The sequence below is a fragment of the Hippocampus bargibanti genome, linkage group LG09 (genome assembly GCF_051943395.1).
Source record: "Hippocampus bargibanti isolate YZ-2025 linkage group LG09, ASM5194339v1, whole genome shotgun sequence".
NCBI lineage: Eukaryota > Metazoa > Chordata > Actinopteri > Syngnathiformes > Syngnathidae > Hippocampus > Hippocampus bargibanti.
The window spans coordinates 14832099-14853083 of record NC_142742.1 but is presented as its reverse complement, the minus strand read 5'-3'; the positions used below and the strand labels follow the sequence as shown (position 1 = coordinate 14853083).

Below are 20985 nucleotides of genomic sequence, written 5' to 3'. Positions count from 1 at the left end.
TTAGTTTCATAGTTTCAATGCCCAAGGCAAAATAAAACAATTGACTTTTTTTGTATGTGCAGTTTTATGGCGGATGGGAATTGCAGACAGTCACACAGTTGAACCGAAGGTTTTACAGTGTGAAAATAGGCCTCACATTCATGACCAAATGGTAAAAATAATTATCAAAATTGACACAGCTTTTCTTAAAGCATTTTGACCCATCCACTGCAATGTGGGCAAACAGCTGTTCATATCCAAAAAAGCATATTTAATGAACAGTACTTTGTTTTAACTGCCAGAGAGCCAGATGTATAGAGAGCAGGAACATTCTCTGATTTGACGTGTCACCATCCTCATGTCATTTCTCCACTGCGAGACGAATAAAGGTCCATTCAATCCAATCCAATGTTATCTCTTCAACCAACACCAAAAACAAGCTTCACAAGATGTACAGCAAAATAAGTTACATTGCAGAGTTTGAATAAGTTTCGTAATGCATCCAACGACAAGGATGACAGAGGACAGTTCTACTGCTGTCTCTCTCTTCGATAAAAACCAAGGAAAGCGGGAATCATCAGCCGCAGAGGGGACAAGGATGGTGAGATAAAATGGTCATGCAACATCACCACACCAAAGTCAAGGCAGAATATCATCTTCTGTTGTGATCAAAATTACACCTGATGTTCTTCAATCGGCATTTCAGCTGTCCATGTCCTCGCCAATAGAAAAGATTCTCCAGGAAAAGACAAATTTGGAGGGGAAGCATGTATTTCAAGAGAAATTGAAGCCATTGGATCAGACTGACTTGCATGCATACCACGGAATTCAGTTATTAGCCAGAGTGCACAGGTCATGGGGAGAAGCAACTGAAAGTCTGTGGGATGAAGAGTATGTAAAGCCAATCTTTCAAGAAACAATGTCTCAAAAGAAATTCCACACATCTCATGTGATCTGATTTGACAACTTTCAGACAGCACTTGCTCAATAAACCTGGCAAATATGTCATGAAAATGTGGGCAGCCTATGATGTAAAATGTAGGTATGCATGGAATATGCAAGTCTATCCTGGAAGACTACCTGGAGGAGGATCTGAGAAGAATCAGAGGACGCATGTGGTACTGAAGATGAATGAAAGACTGCAAAGTCATTATATCACGTGACAAATTCAATTTACCGCCATGTGTAGATAAACTTCAGGAGAACTTCCCAGTAAATTTCTGAAGCTGTGGGGATGATGTCTCCTCAGTATTTGTCAGGTGTGGTGTGTAATAGAAGGGTTTCAGCTAGGATGAAAGGAAAGGTGTATAAAACCGTGGTGACAGTGGCACTGAAGAAAAGAAAGGAAGCAGAGCGTGAGGTAGCAGAGCCGAAGATGTTGAGGTTTTCTTTGGGAGTGACCAGGTTGGATAGGATCAGGAATGAGTACATTAGAGGGACAAGCCATATTAGAGGCTTTGGAGAGAAAGTCAGAGAGGCCAGACTGAGATGGTTTGGACATGTCCAGAGGAGAGATAGAGTGATTATATCGGGAGGAGGATGCTGAGCCTTGAACTGCCAGGCAGGAGACCGAGAGGAAGACCAAAGAGGAGGTTTCTGGATGTTGTCAAAGAGGACATGAAGATAGCTGGTGTGAGAGAAGACGATGCACAAAACTGGGTTAGATGGAGGACACCGATTTGCTGTGGCGTCCCCTGAAGGAAAAAGCCCAAAGGAAAAGAAGAGGATAGAAAATATGTTGTTTCTTTTCAAGTATATTTACAAGATCTCAGATGCAGTTGTTGCTGATGTCAACTATTATTTGACTGTAGAAATACAGGTAAAAATGACCCACAACATAATCAACACATTTTTTCAACTTAATATCATGGTTTAAAAACTCACATGAAAATGTATAATTATTCTTAGAGCAGCATAATTATCCAACGCTAAGATGGAAGTGCAATGAAAATATTTATTTATAAGATGCAATTCATAAGATACAGTTTCAATGTCCAAAGCAGTGACTGTTTTTTTAGCTTGTTGGCAGTCTGCTCATTGATTTCTAAACGAGTGGGGGATGGGAATTAGAGACAGACAGTTGCAGAAAGTGGGCGGGAGTGGGGGAGGGGAAGACAGTAAGGTTAGAGCGTGAGAACAGACCTCAACTGATGATCAAAATTGCCACAGCTTTTTTTAAACTTTGATTGAGGTCTGTTTTGAAGGGGGGTATGATAAATTGTGTTCAATATCAACTTTTAATAACTAGTAACAACAATGTCACATAGCACTGCATCTGCCGTATTCTTTATGGCATGAACACATTCACATTTGGCATGAACACATTCACAAATGCTCATCTCTACTCTTTGTCTCGTTTCAACTACTCTTTCTTTAATCAACACATTTTTTCAACATAATATCATGGTTTAAAAACTCACATGAAAATTTATAATTATTCTTGACAATTCATAAGATGTATGAACCCATACTGCTGTTCACAAATGCTCACCTCTACTCTTTGGCTAGTTTCAACTACTATTTCGGCATTGCAATAGAGTGCAGAATCTTTTTTTTTTCTTCATCCGCGCTGCGTAGGCGGGGAGACGCGCACAGTCTCTGTGTCACTAATTAAGTGGGGGAGGGGTAGTGCAACAGTCACCAAGTCTCACTGAGAATTCTCCCACGGCATTTTTTCAACTTTGATTGAGGTATATTTTAAGGCTGAGAACGATACGTTTTGAGCAACATCGTGTTTTAATTAAACTATATGAACTCCAATGTCACATACCTCTAACATAGGTACAGCAAATAAAACTATATGTATTAAACTAACATGGAAAATTATAATTGGTCCTTAAGTGCCACTGAAGAAAAGACAGGAAGCAGAGCTGGAGGTAGCAGAGCTGAAGATGTTGAGGTTTTCTTTGGGAGTGAACAGGTTGGATAGGATCAGGAATGAGATTATCAGAGGGACAAGCCATATTAGAGGCCTTGGAGAGAATGTCAGAAAGGCCAGACTGAGATGGTTTGGACTGTAGAAATACAGGTAAAAATGACCCACAACATAATCAACACATTTTTTCAACTTAATATCATGGTTTAAAAACTCACATGAAAATGTATAATTATTCTTAGAGCAGCATAATTATCCAACGCTAAGATGGAAGTGCAATGAAAATATTTATTTATAAGATGCAATTCATAAGATACAGTTTCAATGTCCAAAGCAGTGACTGTTTTTTAGCTTGTTGGCAGTCTGCTCATTGATTTCTAAACGAGTGGGGGATGGGAATTAGAGACAGACACAGTTGCAGAAAGTGGCCGGGAGTGGCGGAGGGGAAGACAGTAAGGTTAGAGCGTGAGAACAGACCTCAACTGATGATCAAAATTGCCACAGCTTTTTTTAAACTTTGATTGAGGTCTGTTTTGAAGGGGGGTATGATAAATTGTGTTCAATATCAACTTTTAATAACTCGTAACAACAATGTCACATAGCACTGCATCTGCCGTACTCGTTTTTGGCATGAACCCATACTGCTGTTCACAAATGCTCACCTCTACTCTTTGGCTAGTTTCAACTACTCTTTCAAATTGCTCGGCACCATGGCGCTGTTGGATTGGATTTGCCTTTATTAGTCTCACAGTGGAGAAATTTACATTTCACAGCAGCAAAGTGATGAAAGGAATGAAAGTAGAAAAACAACATACATGAGCTGCTGGAAAGGCAGCTTCTCGCCACGCAACAGGCATAATGGAGAAGGTGTTGTCTCATTGCCGATCAAAATAAATCCATACGAAAGATAGCTTTCACTATGTTGCCTTAAGGTCATCGTCTTTGCTTTATTTTCCCCAACACTAATACTAGGGCCTTCATCCGGGTCAGAATCTTGTACACAACCCAATTCGGAGTTTGCAGTTGCCCTTTTTACTCCTAACTCCTTTAACTCCTTGACTGTCACCACGACCTCTCACATGCATCATTAAGTTTCTCGGAGGAACGAGACGATCGGCTACATGTTGCCACATGGACAAATATTTAATTACCCCCCTAGTGTTTACAGCATGGACACTGGACAATGACAATGATTGCAGAAAATGATTAATATGTGTTTTATGTCTGTGTAAGCTCTCAGTCGTACAGGAGTGGTCCATCGATGAAAAGGTTTCTTCAGCCGTCATCTGTACTTCTTTGAAGGTGTCGGACGTTTCGCTTCATCTCCAAGAAGCTGACGAAGCTTCTTGGAGATGAAGCGAAACGTCCGGCATGAAGCAAAATGCTGAAGAACAGCTGAAGAAACCTTTTCATCAATATGTGTTTTCAAATGTGAGCTCTTGAGCTCAATACATTTAGCACCATTTAGCACAACTCATTTGTCTGCAACAGCATGGTTTGAACATTCATTTCATAGGCAATCCCTCAGTTTTGCAGACAAATCATGTAGATTAGACATGTCAAATTCAGGCCCACGGGCCAATTTTGGCCTGCACTACAATTATATTTGGCCCGCGAAATGATTTCAAATATGTATTACATCTGGCCCGCCGCCCCATGTTACAGCACATGTACCGCGAAAGGTGTCTACAATTTGAATTCTCTGTGCAGAGCCAGACTCCAGAAATTGATGCACTTGCATGTAAAAGCGATGCCAAGTATTCAGCTTGTATACTTGTGCATCACCAGAGTAACTGAGCAGTGAAAAAAAACTAAAATGGATAAATATTATTTTATTTACTGGTGGCATCGTCTATTCAAAGTTGAAAGAGATATAGTTTAGGTGTTGGCCTTGATGTGATGTCTGTGATGAAATGATTTAAATTACAATTAGAATGAATAAAGTTAAAGATATAGAAGCCTGATGTTTTTTTCAGTTTTTGTTTTTATTATTTTCTTAAACCTATTCTGATTTCAGTATTTAAGCAAAAATTCAGTTGTAATTTATTAGGATAGTTAATAAAGTACATTAGTTGACTGTATGTTAAAGATAATAAAAACAAACAAATTAATTTTGAAAAAAATGGTCTGGCCCTCGACAATTTTCTTTTTTTAATATTGGCCCTCTTTGAATTTGAGTTTAACAACCACTGGTGTAGATCATGAACCTCGGACACAGGCCCCATCTCACTTTCATTTGAAAAAAAATTAGCCGCCTCCCCGTCGTTCACGCACAGAGAGCCGGCTCGTTGGTGAACACAACACATATCATTCGCTCCTGAAAAGAATCACTATCAACATGAAAGAAGATGGACTGGATTACATCGCAGCCGGAATATTAAAAGGTAATTTCCGTTTAACTTTTGCGATATATTGACACCCGCGTTGCTATATTAGGTAACGCTAAGTTCGACATTCAAATTAGGTTCATGCAAGCTAAAAACGTGTGTTCAGCTAACGTTAGCATTAACAGTTACATCATTATCTATGCAGTGTGTATGCATATCTATCTACACAATAGCACTTTATAGAGAGGTGTATTGGATTTCATTTAGTATTTTCGAGTGCAATAGTACTTTTGTCTAATAGACGTGAATGTTAGTTACGTTTTGACTTTAGGATTTCAGCCCAACGCTAGCCTTAAATCTAAATCTAATATTTACTTGTGTTACATAGTTTGTGAACAGTGTTGCATAATTGAACAATGTTGTGGATTGTTGACAATGAAGCTTTTTTTACGAATTAAATTTCCTGGATAATGTAGGCCTTAGTATCAATGTTGCATGAGCAAATTTAAGTGGCAAATAGTAATTGACACAACGGCCAGTGACACTGCATCTTTTGATGGCTAAATTTGTTGCTTGGGGTTTTTTCTAGCTTCACAAATTACAGAGAGCCAACAAGACCACATCAAACTCCAAGAAATATGCAAGGTCAAGCCCAAGACTGAGGATCCTTGACGCATATTCTTGTTTCAGAGAAGTTGATCATATACAGGTAAAACTCAGAAAATTTGAATCTTGTGAAAACATTCATTCGTTTAAGTGATTCAATTTAAAAGGTGAAATGAATATATTATTTACTCATAACATGATTTGCAAGATATTTTGAGGTTTTATTTGTGAGAATTTTGATTATTATGGCTTATACCAGACATTGGCAAACGACGGCCCGCGGGCCACATACGGCCCGTCAGGATTTTTAATCCGGCCCACCGAACTTGTCCAAATTATAGTAAAAACTGACTCATGACAAAAAGCTAGCGGACACCAGGGCAGACAACTCTGAAAAGTTGCTGGCCTTATATTCCAGGTATCCGCGAAATAGTATGTAAATGCCATATCTTGCATATTCCATGAGGCAAATGTTTGAACTGCTAAGGGCTATTTTCCACGTTAGAAAGACATTTAATAAATTGGGTTGTAGTGTGCTTACTGTGCTGAGGTTCGCACACACTGCATTTAATGCTTTAGTATATCCGGCCCAAACACTGCCTCCATATGCTCCTGGCCTGGCCGGCCCCTCTGTCAAATTTTAGAACCCATTATGGCCCGCCAGTCAATAAGTTTGCCCACCCCTGATCTACAAGGACAGTTTGTGGACTTCTCTCACGCAGTGGTCTCTATGGCCTAGTTTGTGCTCAGAAACTAGCATTAAACAGAAGACAACGAAACAATCGTGTTGCATTTGCTCAAGCCCACAGCTTGCAGAAACGATGGACAGTGGAAAAGTAGCAGAAGGTTGATTTTTCTGATGAATCGTCCATTGAACTGCATCCCAATCGCCGCAAATACTGCAGAAGACCTGTTGGAACCCACATGGACCTGTGGCGTCACCGGTGCGCACCGCGGCTTTGATGTCTTTCAAGCCCTTGGTCTCCTTGAAGTGCGTCTCAGCCTGACACATGTCACACGCTTGAAAATTATATAAAAGTAGCCGTTGCGGGACAGAGAGAATCAGACTCATCTCGGACTCAGACCCAGACAGACACGCAGCTCGCAGAGACCTGCTCAGCATCACACGGAGTTTCACAGCACAACTTGCTCGACTCCACGCCACGATCAAGTTCTGCGTGTCACCTGCCTGGGAGATTGGGAGATCTGACAACAAACCTACTTACAAATAAAGAGAAACATCTTTATTGGCGAGCCAGCCAGGAGGATTTTTTTTCTTCTCCTCCTCAGCCCAATCAACTCTCCTAATGGAAAGAGACCAGATTTCCGCCGTCTCCCTCAAACCCCCCCCCCCTTCCACCCCAGGCACGATGACATGGAGCTCTGGAGTTCCAAGTGGTTGACTCCCAATTCGTCAACCGTGCCATCACCCAGGAGACCAGCAAATTCCACTATGTGGTCGCAGCCCTCACTCCGGAGTTGGCTGGTCGTGTGGGCCGAGTCATCTTTGACCCTCCGGCCGAGAATCCTTACGCGGCCCTGAAACAGGAAATCCTGAGGCACACCACCCTCATGAAACACATGAGGTACACAGCCTTGAGGCATGACGTCGAGCTGGGAGACAGCCGGCCCTCCCAGCTCCTGCAATGCCTCGAGACGGTGGCGGGCAACAGCATCAAGGACCAGAGTTTCCTGTCTTCATAGAGAAGCTGTCCCCGATGATCCAAGCAGTCCTGGCAACAACCCACCCGACTCCACCTTGCAGGAGTTGGCCGCCCTCGCCGACAAAGTTGTGGAGGCGTACGCGGGGCAGCCTACCGTTTCTGCCATGCAGCTTCTTCCGACGCCAGGGCCCTCGACTGATGCTCTCCAACTGCTCATCGACGAGATCCGTGCCCCGCGAACCGAAATCCGGGAACGCAGCCACAGTCGAGAACGCCGCCGTAATCACGGACGCGGCCCCATTCGAGAGCGCAGCCCAAGCCGCAACCGACCTGACCAACCCCAGTCGGACGACCCTACCTGCCCCCGACGTTGTTCACCACATTGTTACTGCTGATCCCGCGAAGTTTCAACGCTTTCGCCGCCTTGCCCCGGCGAAACAACGGATTGCCGAAGCCGAATTCAACCACATGCTTCAGCTCGGTATTATCCGTCCATCGGACAGTAGATAGGCATCCCCGCTGCACATGGTCCCCATGGCGAAGGTGGGCGACTGGCGTCCCCGCGGTGACTACCGTGCGCTGAATTTTGTCACAGTTCCTGACCGCTACCCTCTTCCTCACATCCACAACTGCGTGTCCTTCCTCCACGGACAAACAGTGTTCTCCACCGTCGATCTGGTAAGAGCCTACCACCAGATCCCTGTCGCGAAAGTGGATGTGTCGAAGACGGCCGTCACTACCCCATTTGGCTCGTTTGAGTTCCTGCGCATGCCATTTGGCCTCCGGCCTTCTGCTGTGCCTACATCGACGACATCCTCATCGCCAGCGACTCCCAAGAGGAGCACCTGCAGCACCTGGAAATGGTCTTCAAGCGTCTGGACGAGCACGGCCTGGTTGTCAACTCCGACAAGTGTGTTTCTGGGCAACCCAAGATCAAGTTCCTTGGCCACCTAGTCGATGGCAAAGGAGTAGGCCCTCTAGTTGGCAAGGTGCAGGCTATCCGTGACTTTCCCACACCCGAGACGGTAACCCAATTACAACGATTCCTCGGGATGGTAAACTTCTACCGCCGCTTCATCCCGAACTGTGCCGAGGCTGCCCTGCCACTAAACTCGCTGACTGGCAACAAGAAGAAGAACATTGCTGTCGACCTCTCCGAGCAATTAAAGGCTTTTCAACGGCTGAAGGATCTCGTTTCCTATGCAACACTCCTAGCTCACCCAAGCCCCGATGGTCAGTTGTCTCTCATGGTTGACGCCTCCACGGTTGCAATCGGTGCGGTTCTCCACGACGGCTTTAATGGTGACTCTCGACCCATCGCCTTCTTGTCCAAGGCCCTCCAGCCGGCCGAACGCCGGTACTCCACCTTTGGCCGGGAACTTCTTGGCGTCTACCTTAGCGTGAAGCACTTCCGGCACTTCATCGAGGGTGGCCGTGTCATCATCTTTACCGACCACAAGCCACTCCTCTCCGCCATCCCCTCGGCATCGACGAAGTACCTGGAGCGAGAAGTTTGGCACTTGGACTACCTCTCGCAATTTGACCTTGAGTTTCGCCACGTCCAGGGGGCTCAAAACGAGGTCGCAGACGCCCTTTCTTGGGGTGAGATCAACGAGATCCAGTTCCCAGACGGTCTTGACTACGACGAGATGGCAGCAGCCCAGGTACGAGAAGGTCTGACCGACCATGCCAACGACCCCAACATCATCGCTGTCCCTCTCCCTAACTCTGGCTGCACGATCCTGTACGTCCAGTCCGACGGCGTCCCTCGACCACTGGTTCCAGACTCCTTCCGGCGAAAGGTGTTCAACTCTCTGCACAGTCTCTCTCATCCTGGAATTTGTGGTACGACCAAGTTGCTGGCGAAAAGGTTTTCCTGGAAAGGACTGCAGAGGGATGCGCGAGACTGGGTGCGCGGCTGTCTACGATGCCAACGCTCAAAGGACCAGCGCCATACGAAGTCACCCGTGGGAATTTTTGACACGCCGAACGGCCGGTTCAGTCAAGTCCACATAGATCTTGTCGGACTCCTTCCCCCCTCCCGTGGCTTCCGGTACTTGTTGACTTGCATTGACCGTTTCACCCGATGGTGCGAAGCCCTTCCCTTGTCCGACTGCGGGTTCGAAGCTGTTGTCGGTGCCTTCCTCCAACACTGGGTCGCCCGCTTTGGATCACTGAAGTCCATCACCACCGATCGTGGAGCCCAGTTCGAGTCTGCACTATTTGGCAAGCTGTGCAAGTTTCTGGGATATGAAAGACACCGGACGACGGCCTACCACCCAGCTGCGAACGGCATGGTTGAGCGCTTCCATCACCAACTGAAGGCCTCCCTGATGTCTTCCGACAATGCCGAACACTGGGTGGATAACCTGCCTCCAGTGTTGCTGGGCATCCGCTCCACGCTAAAACCCGACATCAACTCGACTCCAGCGGAGCTGGTATATGGCACCAGTTTACAACTGCCTGGTGAGCTGCTCAACCTGACCGACGCAACGACTATCGACGTCAATGATCTGCTCACCCGCCTCCGGCAGTTTGCGCTGGCTCTGCGGCCCTGGCCGCCGCGAACATCGTACCGACCGACGCAGGTGGATCCCGCACTCCAGACATGTACGCATGTCTTCATGCGGTGTGATCGGGTGCGCAAGCCCCTCCAGCCCCCTTACGTTGGCCCGTATTCCGTCCTCTCCCGTGGTGAGAAGACGTTCTGGATTCAAATCAACGGCCGCGAGGATACAGTCTCCATCGACTGACTCAAATGTCAATGCCCCCCATGTCTGGTGATCGACCTTCTTCGTACCTGGCCTTTCCGTGTGGCCGAACGACCCGGAGCTGCAGACGTGTGCACCTCCCAGAACGGCTCACCTCCTAACGGCTCTTCTGAGCGCATCCGGCTCGTTTTTTCCTGCGGAACATCTTCATAGAGAAGCTGCCCCCGATGATCCAAGCAGTCCTGGCAACAACACCACCTGACTCCACCTTGCAGGAGTTGGTCGCCCTCGCCGACAAAGTTGCAGAGGCGTACGCGCGGCAGCCTACCGTTTCTGCCATGCAGCTTCCTCCGACGCCAGGGCCCTCGACTGATGCTCTCCAACTGCTCATCGACGAGATGCGTGCCCTGCGAACCGAAATCCGGGAATACAGCCACAGTCGAGAACGCTGCCGTAATCACCATTCGAGAGTGCAGCCCAAGCCGCAACCGACCTAACCAACACCAGTCGGACGACCCTACCTGCCCCCGTCATTGTTCACCACATGGTGACCGCTGGTCCCGCGAAGTTTCAACGCTTTCGCCGCCTTGCCCCAGTGAAACAACGGATTGCTGAAGCCGAATTCAACCACATGCTTCAGCTCGGTATTATCCGTCCATCGGACAGTAAATGGGCCTCCCTGCTGCACATGGTCCCCATGGCGAAGGTGGGCGACTGGCGTCCCCGCGGTGACTACCGTGCGCTGAATTTTGTCACAGTTCCTGACCGCTACCCTCTTCCTCACATCCACGACTGCGTGTCCTTCCTCCACGGACAAACAGTGTTCTCCACCGTCGATCTGGTAAGAGCCTACCACCACATCCCTGTCGCGAAAGAGGATGTGTCGAAGACGGCCGTCACCACCCCATTTGGCTCGTTGGAGTTCTTGCGCATGCCATTCGGCCTCCGGAACGCCTCTCAGACTTTTCAATGCTTCATCGACTCTGTCCTCCGCGGTCTTGACTTCTGCTGTGCCTACATCGACGACATCCTCATCGCCAGCGACTCCCAAGAGGAGCACCTGCAGCACCTGAAAACGGTCTTCAAGCGTCTGGACGAGCACGGCCTGGTCGTCACCTCCGACAAGTGCGTTTCTGGGCAACCCAAGATCAAGTTCCTCGGCCACCTAGTCGATGGCAAAGGAGTACGTCCTCTACCTGGCAAGGTGCAGGCTATCCGTGACTTTCCCACACCCGAGACGGTAACCCAATTACAACAATTCCTCGGGATGGTAAATTTCTACCGCCGCTTCATCCCGAACTGTGCCGAGGCTGCCCTGCCACTAAACTCGCTGACTGGCAACAAGAAGAACATTCTCAGACCCAGACACATGCAGCTCGCAGACACCTGCTCAGCATCGCACAGAGTTTGACAGCACGACTTGCTCGACTCCACACCATGATCAATCTCTGCATGTCACCTGCCTGGGAGATCTCACAACGAACCTACTTACAAATAAAGAGAAACATCAAACTCTTTAGATCCAAGATTCACCTAGAAAACAGTCGTTTGGTGGAGGAAAAATCATGGTTTGGGGTTACATCCAGTATGGGGGTGTGCATGAAGAATCAAGAAATTCTTGCTGCTCGTTACATTCCAAACTGCAAGAGAGGGCAAATTCTGCAACAGTGCTCCTTCTCATCCACATCAAAGTTCCTGAAAGCGAAGGTCAAGGTGCTCCAGGATTGGCCAGCCCAGTCACCAGACATGAATGTTATTGAACATGTCTGGGGTAAGATGAAGAAGAAAGCTTGGAAGATGAAACCGAAGAATCTTGATGAACTCTGGGAGTCCTGCAAGACTGTTTTGTTTGCCATTCCAGATGACTTCATCAATAAATTAATTGAGTCCTTGCCGAGACGTATGTATGCAGTCCTCCAAGCTCACAAGAGCCATACACAATATGAATTCTTTTTCTAATGCATCAAGACTTTATGTTCTGACGTTATTGTAGCATATTTGTGTATTCAAAATGAAATATATGTATAATTTCTACATTATTTTTGTATGCGACAAGACTTTTGTCCAAGCAAAATCTGACCTTTCTGTCCAAAACTTTATTTTGATATAATGTGCATTGCCTTTCATATAAGCCATTTGTGATTCCAATTGATGAACTCCAAGTCAAGTTCTTATTTGTTGTTCCTACAACTTGGATAAGCAGCAAGACTTTTGTCAGGCACTCTAGCTTATGAAAACTGCTAAATCAATTTAAAACCACCACAAAAGACATTCATTGTGAATAAATATATCAGTATTTATTTGAGTGCAGTCGGGTTATATATACTGTACTGTCATAAGAAAGTCGTAATGTCTTGATAAAAAAATGCAGTTCATCCAGTAATGGTCTGTATTGCTGTTTGGCACAAATCATGCTTATGTAGGACTAACATGATATAGTTCAAATAGTTTTTCTTCTCCTCCCCCAACATCTGAATATGCTGTTTTTGCCAGGGTTGTTACCATCAGCTGTTGCACCTTTGCAGAAGCTGGGAAATGCAGGTGAGGCCCTCTTGCATATCTTGAAGGTAAGTCTTTATTTCATTTTGAATGGCTCGACAAGTACCACACACACATGCTGCTTGAAACGTGCAAATTATTCTTTTAACAGCCAAAATATATTATTGTGTGTTCTGGGAGAGGTGGTTAACCACTTTACTTATTACGTATTATTACGTCTGTGTAAGCTCTGTCGTACAGGAGTGGTCCATCGATGAGAAGGTTTCTTCAGCCGTCATCTGTACAATTTTGAAACGTATTATTACGTATTGTGCTATTTATCATGTTAATCTCATCACAACTTTCTCGCTTATATATATTTTTTTTAACCCGCAGAAGACCCAACTGAACATGTCAGCAAATGCTCCCTCAACTCTGGCCCCAATCTTGTTGACCAAGAGAACTACATGATCATCATTGGGACCGCCAAAGGGTGTAAATATGCTTACAGCTGTCACTTCATTCATTCATCATCCATCGACCCACACGCCCCACACATCCATTTATTTATTTATTTATTTATTTATTTATTTATTTATTTAGTTATTTATTTATTTATTTATTTATTTAACTTATTGCTTTAAGGTCCATCCGCACTCGCACCCAGGGACAACTTTTGAAATAGAATATCACTTTACTATTTCTGTTTAATGTGCTAATTTGAATACAAACAAGAAGTTACTTACCAATGACTCAGTCCTTGTGCTTCTTTCACGATGTATGTATTTACTTTTACTCAAGTGCCCCTTTTTTCTGTGATGTTTTTTAAAAGTAACAAGACAGTTGAGTACACATTTATTCTGCCACCTCTGTCCTTGTATGTATTTTGCAAAAGATGAGACTGATGCCCTAAATATAAGAGTAAATAATAGTTCCATCACTCATACATCAGAATATAAAACCCAGTAAAATACTCACATAGGTCTTACCTTACTGTTAGAAATGTACACTTCTAATTACAAATGTGGAGTTATAAAATGACAACATAAACTTTGCTCAGTATGTCATTCATGGAATGAACATGAAGCAAATGTAAATTTCTCCACTCTATCTAATTTTTTAAACCTGTTCATTCAATGTATTTTTTTCAGTGGTTTGACTTAAGGTATAATTTTGGATGGGTCTGAGGCCATATTCCAATGTTGGGTTCACAAAACGACTTCTATTTCAGAACATTATGTTTTGTTAAAAAATTAATTAAACTTAGACAAATATTACATGTAATGAAAATGAATCAGTTTTACTTTCTAATAACCCCATGAGACTGTTTTCTCCAGTTTGAATTTTGCTGGAACATAAATATCTAAAAATCCAAAAGATGGCGGTAGAGAGTCCAAAGTGTGTGTATCCAAGTGAAATAAAAATACACACACAAAATGAATGTTGATGCGTTTGTGAGGACCTCCCTGAAAATAATCATAAAAATATATTTAAGTTATGAGCACCTTTCAAAACTCTCAAGGACACTTTACAGTCACAGGCTAAGTTATTCTGACGGTGAGCAGCTTTGAGAGATGCATATTAGACCTTCTAGAAGCCTTTTCAATGAAAAACTTGTGAGGACCGACCTAACGGTCCTCACAAGTCAAAAATGTCCTCACTACGTATGGTATAAAATCATTGTGGACCTCACAAGTATAGCCGTACAAACACACACGTGCGCGCACACACACACACACACACACACACACACACACACACACACACACACACACACACACACACACACACACACACACACACACACACACACACACACACACACACCGGGGAGGAGAGAGAGGCGAGAAGCGAGAAGGGGGCGGGTGGAGGAGCGATCAGGAATACAGAGCGCCAAAGCACCGCGGCTCTTCCTCCGCAGCACACTCCGGTCCAGTCTGTGTGGTCCTTCAGGCTGGGGTGTGCTCTCTTCTGCTGTTGCTAAGGAGATGGATGTCTCAAACGGAGCTGCGGTACGGACTGAATTGTCCACATCGTCCCCTCTTCAACAACTGGGCGTCATTCAGCGTGCAACCCGTGTAAGTGCGTTTACTGGAATCATCGTGAACAAAGTGACACGTCAGTGGCACCTCTGCAGCAGCAGCCAGGGTAGGACTGATCGTTTCACTGGGACGTAAAACGTGAGAAGGTGATCACTTCCCCTTTAGAGACAAGATAATTGAATGCATTTAATATAATCAAATATTTTTTTTTATGGTATGAGTGGACTGAGAAAGTTTGCTGTCATTTGTTTATTTACAGTAACATTACTTCAGCGAATGACATTTTTATTTATTCTAAAAACTGGTTTGTCGCGAAAACCACTAAAATGTCAGGAGGGTGATGTAAAGCCATTGCAGGTATCATTCTACATAACCATTGAGCAATGCAAATTGTCATTTTCCCCTCTCCGCTATCAGCACCGTGGAAGTCACATGAGAGGACATGTAAAATGCACACATGCACAATAGGTCTCTTTATTTTTGCCTACCTAGTGTCAGGCACAATCAGCTCTTATTGCTTCTTCTTTGTTTCCAGCCAGTAATGTGCATCAGTGTTGCGCTGAATGAGGGGAGAAAGGAGGCAGCGCATCGCGAGGTAGCCACTCTGTCCCTTTTCTCATTTGTGTCTCCTCCTCCAGACCAGTGGAGCCGCAGGCAAGGAGCAGAAGAAGCGAGGGTTTGACTGGCAGCCGCTCGGCCTCCAAGACAGCGGGGAGACGCGGAGGATTTCGGCGAATGCTACCTGGTGAAGTTGACGGCTTCGGCATCACAAGGGAGCATGGTGTCCACAGGCATACAGATATTTGGATTTGTGCTGGCACTATTGGGCATCATGGGTGCCATGGTGGCCACTCTGCTGCCCAACTGGAAGGTGAGCGCAGACGTGGGCTCCAACATCATCACGGCAATCTCCCAGATGCAGGGACTCTGGATGGACTGCACGTGGTACAGCACCGGAATGTTCAGCTGCACATTGAAGTACTCCGTGCTTTCGCTTCCTGCGTACTTGCAGACTGCACGCACCACCATGGTGCTGAGCTGCGTGCTGGCGGCCATGGGCCTGTGCCTGGCGTCCCTGGGACTCAAGTGTACGCGGTGGGGAGGGGGACGGCGCTCCAAGCGGCATGCGGCCATCGCCAGCGGGGGGTGCTTTGTTACCGCCGGCTTTTTGTGCCTGGTGCCCGCTTCCTGGTTTACCAACGAGGTCATCACCAACTTTCTGGACTCCACCGTGCCCGAGAGCAATAAGTTTGAGCCCGGGGGCGCTGTGTACGTGGCCTTCGTTTCAGCCGGGTTCCTCCTAATGGGGGGATCCATTTTCTGCATGTCCTGCTCGGGGAAGAGGCACGGCCCCCAGGACCTGGTCCTGTTACCCCCGCCTGACAAATTGCTCCTGCAGCAACAGCAGCAACAGCTGCTCCAACAACAGGAGCTCCAGCATCAGTATTGCTCTCTCTCCCCGCTGGATAATAAGACTGGCTACAGCCTGCAGGACTACGTGTAGGTAAGCAGTGTTGTTGATGCACCAGCTTACAGGAGAGGTGGAGGAGCGGACCATCGCAGTTTATGCTTTAAGGCCACACAGGTGGGAAAATATGAGCGGCTCTTGTGTCTTGCTCCAGTCTTTCTTCTGTTTCGCAAGCACAAGCAGGGGGGTAATCTCTGAGTAGCACCTTGGAACAAACAGACTGAAGGAGTTACGAGCACCGACGATGTGCTGCACAATCCAAGGGAGCCGCTAACCAAATGCAAGACATCTGCATCGGTCAATCACTGGGATGTTTCCCAAAGGAATGGATTAAGCAAATAGGAAGGTTTGAATCAAAAGAAAAAATAAGCAATCACTGAGCTGCTATTCACAATCTTTTTGAGCTCTCTCCATTGACAAATACAGTAGGTGGATGTCCTTTCATATATGGCCCTATTCTTGTTTGCTGTTCCCGTGACTTTGATGTCTTGCCGCTAAGCATGCTGTGTGGAGCCTGTCATGTGTGGCGATACATCGGGATGATCGGTAGAAGTCCGAGACACAGCCACACAATATGCCTGTGCCTGAAAAAGCTGTTAGCGTGTGGAAAGTGTTCAAAGCCGAGAAGGAGGAGACGTGGGCTGCTGGGCAGGATTTGAGCAAATGCAGACAAACACATGCCTGCTCTACTCCGCTCGGCAGGTGGAAATGTGGTAGGGATGGAGAGAAACGAACGGCAACCGAGATTGAATCCCTGAGGGGACCATGTGGGAGTGGTCTAACTCTTATAGTGCCATCCTGAAAACAACCCGTCCCTAAACTGTCAATTTTGGCGAAAGTAACAATTACTGACACACATGCACACATAGACACTCACGGACGTGCGCACATGCACACGCGCACGCACACACACACACACACACACACACACACACACACACACACACACACACACACACACACACACACACACACACACACACACACAGTCACCAGCACCCCTTTAGACATTAGATTACCCCACTCCTAAATATACTTGTTTCTGTCCACACGCACACACATACTGTTTTTATTTTGCATGTTTTCGCCCCTGCTGTCCTCCTCCATGCTACCATGGAAACCAAATTATTGCCTGAGGGCTGGTGCTTGTCAGCCAAGTGATTTGTTTGTGGTAGGACAGTATTATTATTATTATTTTACTTTGTCCCATTGTTCCAAAAGCTTCAATCAGAGGCTATGTGTACACGACTTAGTCTAATCCCCTTTATTAGTCAATGAGAAGAGGCAGCATCCATGTTACATTGTTTAGATCTGTTTTATGTATTTATTTTTTTGTGCCTGAATGCATTCAGAGGGTAGAGTGGTATAGAGGCAAAAGTGAAGCCTCTCAAGTCATGAATGAATGGTTCGCTCTGTGGCTGGCGGCCCTGACCACCCCTACCCCCAATTTTTGGGGGGAATCATTTTCCAAACCCGACTCATTTTACAAACACATTAGCAAGGAGGCTTCACCTGCAGACGGTCTAAAGAGTCTTAAATATGAGCCGCTTGCCGGCTATCAGTATCGCCGCGGTCCCTTCCCCACACAAACACACATTCTCTGTCCTGCTTCCGTCACACATCACTTGAATACGATGGCAGAGGGGAAAACTCTTGATACATGTTGAAAGCATGACCTAACACACACACACGCAGACACACACACACAAACACACACATACACACACACAAACACACACGCATACACACACAAACACACGCACACACGTGTTCTCTCACCCACTCAAATGTCAAGAGCACTGTTGCGCTTTCACACGTTGCTTTACCGGTGTGCGTGTACGCTTTTCTATGATAATGTGGACAGGTTTTGGCAGTGATGCATTGTACAGCAAAGTTCCTTCCTTCCTTCTCTCTCATAAATGCCAAGCTTTCTGTGGTGCGAGCAGATGGCTAAGCCCAGCTCGCCACCTGCAGGCTGCTGACGGCACACCACAAGGCATCACTATGGGGTTTCATCTCCAATGCTGGCATCGCTCTGGGACCAGGTTTTTCCACCATCTTGTCCCAGCATCTCCAACAGAGCTGGTCTGCTGACAATAACTCAGTGCCCTGGCACCGGAACCAATGCAATAAACAAAAAAATGCTAAGAATGTGCCATATCATCATCTAATACTGACGCTTCAAGAATGTGCCAAATACTGTAGTCTCATGATGACATTTTATTATGACCCGGAATCCTTTATCTTTATTTTTCTAATGTGTTTTATGTATTGTACTTTAGTGAATGTTTTATGGATTTGTTTAGCCAGACCAAGTCTCAAGTCAAACAGATGCTTTTGTGCAGTCCAGGGCGGCTTTCAAGGGTTATTTCAAATCCTCTTTATTCTTGATTTCCCAAAGCACAGTGACATTCACTAAAGCATGAGGATGAGGAGGACACGGGTGTGGTATTTCCTCAACAAATGTATTCATTCAGGAGAATTAAAGAGTGTGCGGTAGCTGTACACAAATAACTACGTTTTTGTTTATGCTGAGGGACTTGGAATCGCCTCAGCTTGTTCCAATAGAAGATACAATACCATGATGATGACCATATCTTCTTTATAAGAAGAGAACTCCAATGCACCTTTTTCTCTTTCTATTTTGGCAGCAGTTTGTTTCAAATGGTACAAACACAACACAAGTGGGACTCTGAAAGGGAAAAAAAGGAGATGATGTCTGACCGCTCCAGCAGGGCGTTATGAGCTAGAGGTTCCTCTTTGTGTGTGTCTGTGCAGCTTGATTTCAGCACGCAATTTCATTAGTTTAGAAATGGCCTGTGTGCAAATTGGTCCGAAGAATTTCAAATTACAAATGTGCATAGAAACTGTACCAATACATCGATTTATTTTTTTTGATAAACTGCAGCTTATTTTTGTGGATGCTTTAGCACTTCTTACTTTGCCAGAGCATAATTGTGATGATGAGCAGCTCACAAGTTCTGAAACAGTTGTCTCAATGTGCTTGTGCAAGTAGTTATATTTTTTACTAATAAAACTATTTTATGAAAGCAAGACGCCTGATGGTGTATGTTACGTGTGTCGCTAATCAGGGTAAAGACGACGGCAATCACCAGTCTTTCCAAATGTACAGATTGTAGGATGATACAAGCTGAGCTAAGTGCAGCCGGCCAGCCAGGCTGCTCTTACACTGCACAGCACCCTGGGGAGCAGCGCCATTGGTTTGACTGTATGCATCCATAATACATAGTCGTGTGCAAATAGCTTTCAAAAAAGAAAAAAAAAAAAAAAGAATCCTGCTCTGAATGTCGCATCCAAGCTCACTGAGCGTTTCCTCACTGATATGACAGCATGAATAATAACCTTCCATGGAGTGAAAAGGAAGCAGAGGGATAAATTTTGCAGTTGTCCAACATAAAGAAGAATGTGCTTTTTAAAGTAAAATCCATTATGAAAATGTGGATATATTTTTGGAAAAATGCAATTTTGTGGTGGGGGTGGAGGATTAGAAGAAGTCCAAGATGGCGCCCGAGTAGGCAGCCGTCAGTGCTCTCATGAGCCTTGCTTTTTTTTTGTTTTTTTTGTCTTGTTTTGTGTTTTCTTTTGTCACCTTGTGTTGTTGTGCGTCGTGTGGAAAGGATACGGATTGTTTTTCAGCATTTTTGACCATGACATTCATCAAGGAGGAGACTGTGCTGAGCGGTTGCGCCTTTTCGGCAGCATGAATATACCAGTACTGTTTTTGAATGGGAGCAATGTCAGTGCCATTCGACTGCCATCGCTGGACACCAAAGGGGCCATTGTGCTTTTTTTGCGCTTGTAATGGGCAGCATCTTCACAGCCCCGCTTTGTTCAGCGGAAAGGTCGGTGCTGTTGGACAGTCTGCCGCTGGATGGATGCATGGCTTGAGCCCGCGATAAGAAGAAAGGAGCGTCAGCGCAGAGTGCCGATGCGCATGTGGAACTGTTGCGGCTTGGAATTGAAGCAGATTTATGTGGGACAGGAGATGTGAGACAATCTGTTGTTATTTAGGTTTTTTTTTTGTTCTTTTGACTTCAAGACGGCGCCGCGAGAGTGGCTGCCTTTCCAGCAGCTCATGTATTTCTTTTTTCTACTTTCATTCCTTTCATCACTTTGCTGCTGTGAAATGTAAATTTCTCCACTTTGAGACTAATAAAGGCCAATCCAATCCAATTAACAATATTTGTACGTCACATCCATCAATTTTCTGAATCACTTGTACTCATTGCGACCCTGGATGAATGGACCATATCCCAGCAGACTTTGGGCGAAGACATCTCTGGACAATTTAGAGTTTTCAATTAACTCAAACATGCATTATTTCGGAAAGTGCGAAGGAATTCAAACCACCTGGCAGGCACAGGTAGCACAAGCTAACTCCACAAAGCAAGGCCCGAGATGAGAAGTTGAATCCAAAGCTGAGAGGTGCTAACTACCAGACCGCCATGCTGCACGCATTTGGATTTCAGAGTAAAATAGGATTACGGTCACCATCTTCTATGATCGTAAAAGCAGGTCTACTTTGCATGGCACACAGCAAGCAAAGTAAATTACGGACCCAGGAGATAGTTTTCCAGCGCCTTGAAATACTGTTTTGCAGTCTATATATTAATTTTCTCCTTGTTCTTCTTTGTATTCTTATTCTTATTATATTTGATTGTCATTGACAGTTTTACAGGTATGTGCCCTCTATTACAATTTGTCAGAGCTCAAGCATCAAACTGAGAAAAAAAATCCTGAAATAAACAGAATATTTTCACATTCTCCCATTCCTTGCTGTTATGCAACACGAGTGCAGCTCGAATAGCTGCTAC

The 20985-nt window shown here is 45.4% G+C and overlaps 2 protein-coding genes across 5 annotated transcripts in view; one reads left to right on the top strand and one right to left on the bottom strand.

Moving 5' to 3' along the window:
* The window catches only part of tfb1m (transcription factor B1, mitochondrial), a 62964-nt gene that overhangs the window by 27263 nt on the left and 14716 nt on the right, over positions 1-20985 (bottom strand). The window lies entirely within an intron of this gene.
* LOC148893761 (claudin-20) lies at positions 14440-20983 on the top strand. 2 transcript variants are annotated; one of them, XM_089003627.1, is made up of 3 exons: positions 14440-14718; positions 15321-15553; positions 15695-20983. In XM_089003627.1, the coding sequence occupies exons 2-3, from the start codon at positions 15461-15463 to the stop codon at positions 16184-16186; spliced, it is 585 nt and encodes a 194-aa protein (XP_088859753.1). In that variant the 5' UTR covers positions 14440-14718; positions 15321-15460; the 3' UTR covers positions 16187-20983. The 2 variants fall into 2 exon arrangements, with proteins under 2 accessions (XP_088859753.1, XP_088859752.1); XM_089003626.1 differs by having other exon boundaries at positions 15321-20981.

Coding starts and splice junctions, on each gene's coding strand:
- LOC148893761 (XM_089003626.1), top strand. CDS start 15,461: ATGGTGTCCACAGGCATACAGATATTTGGATTTGTGCTGGCACTATTG.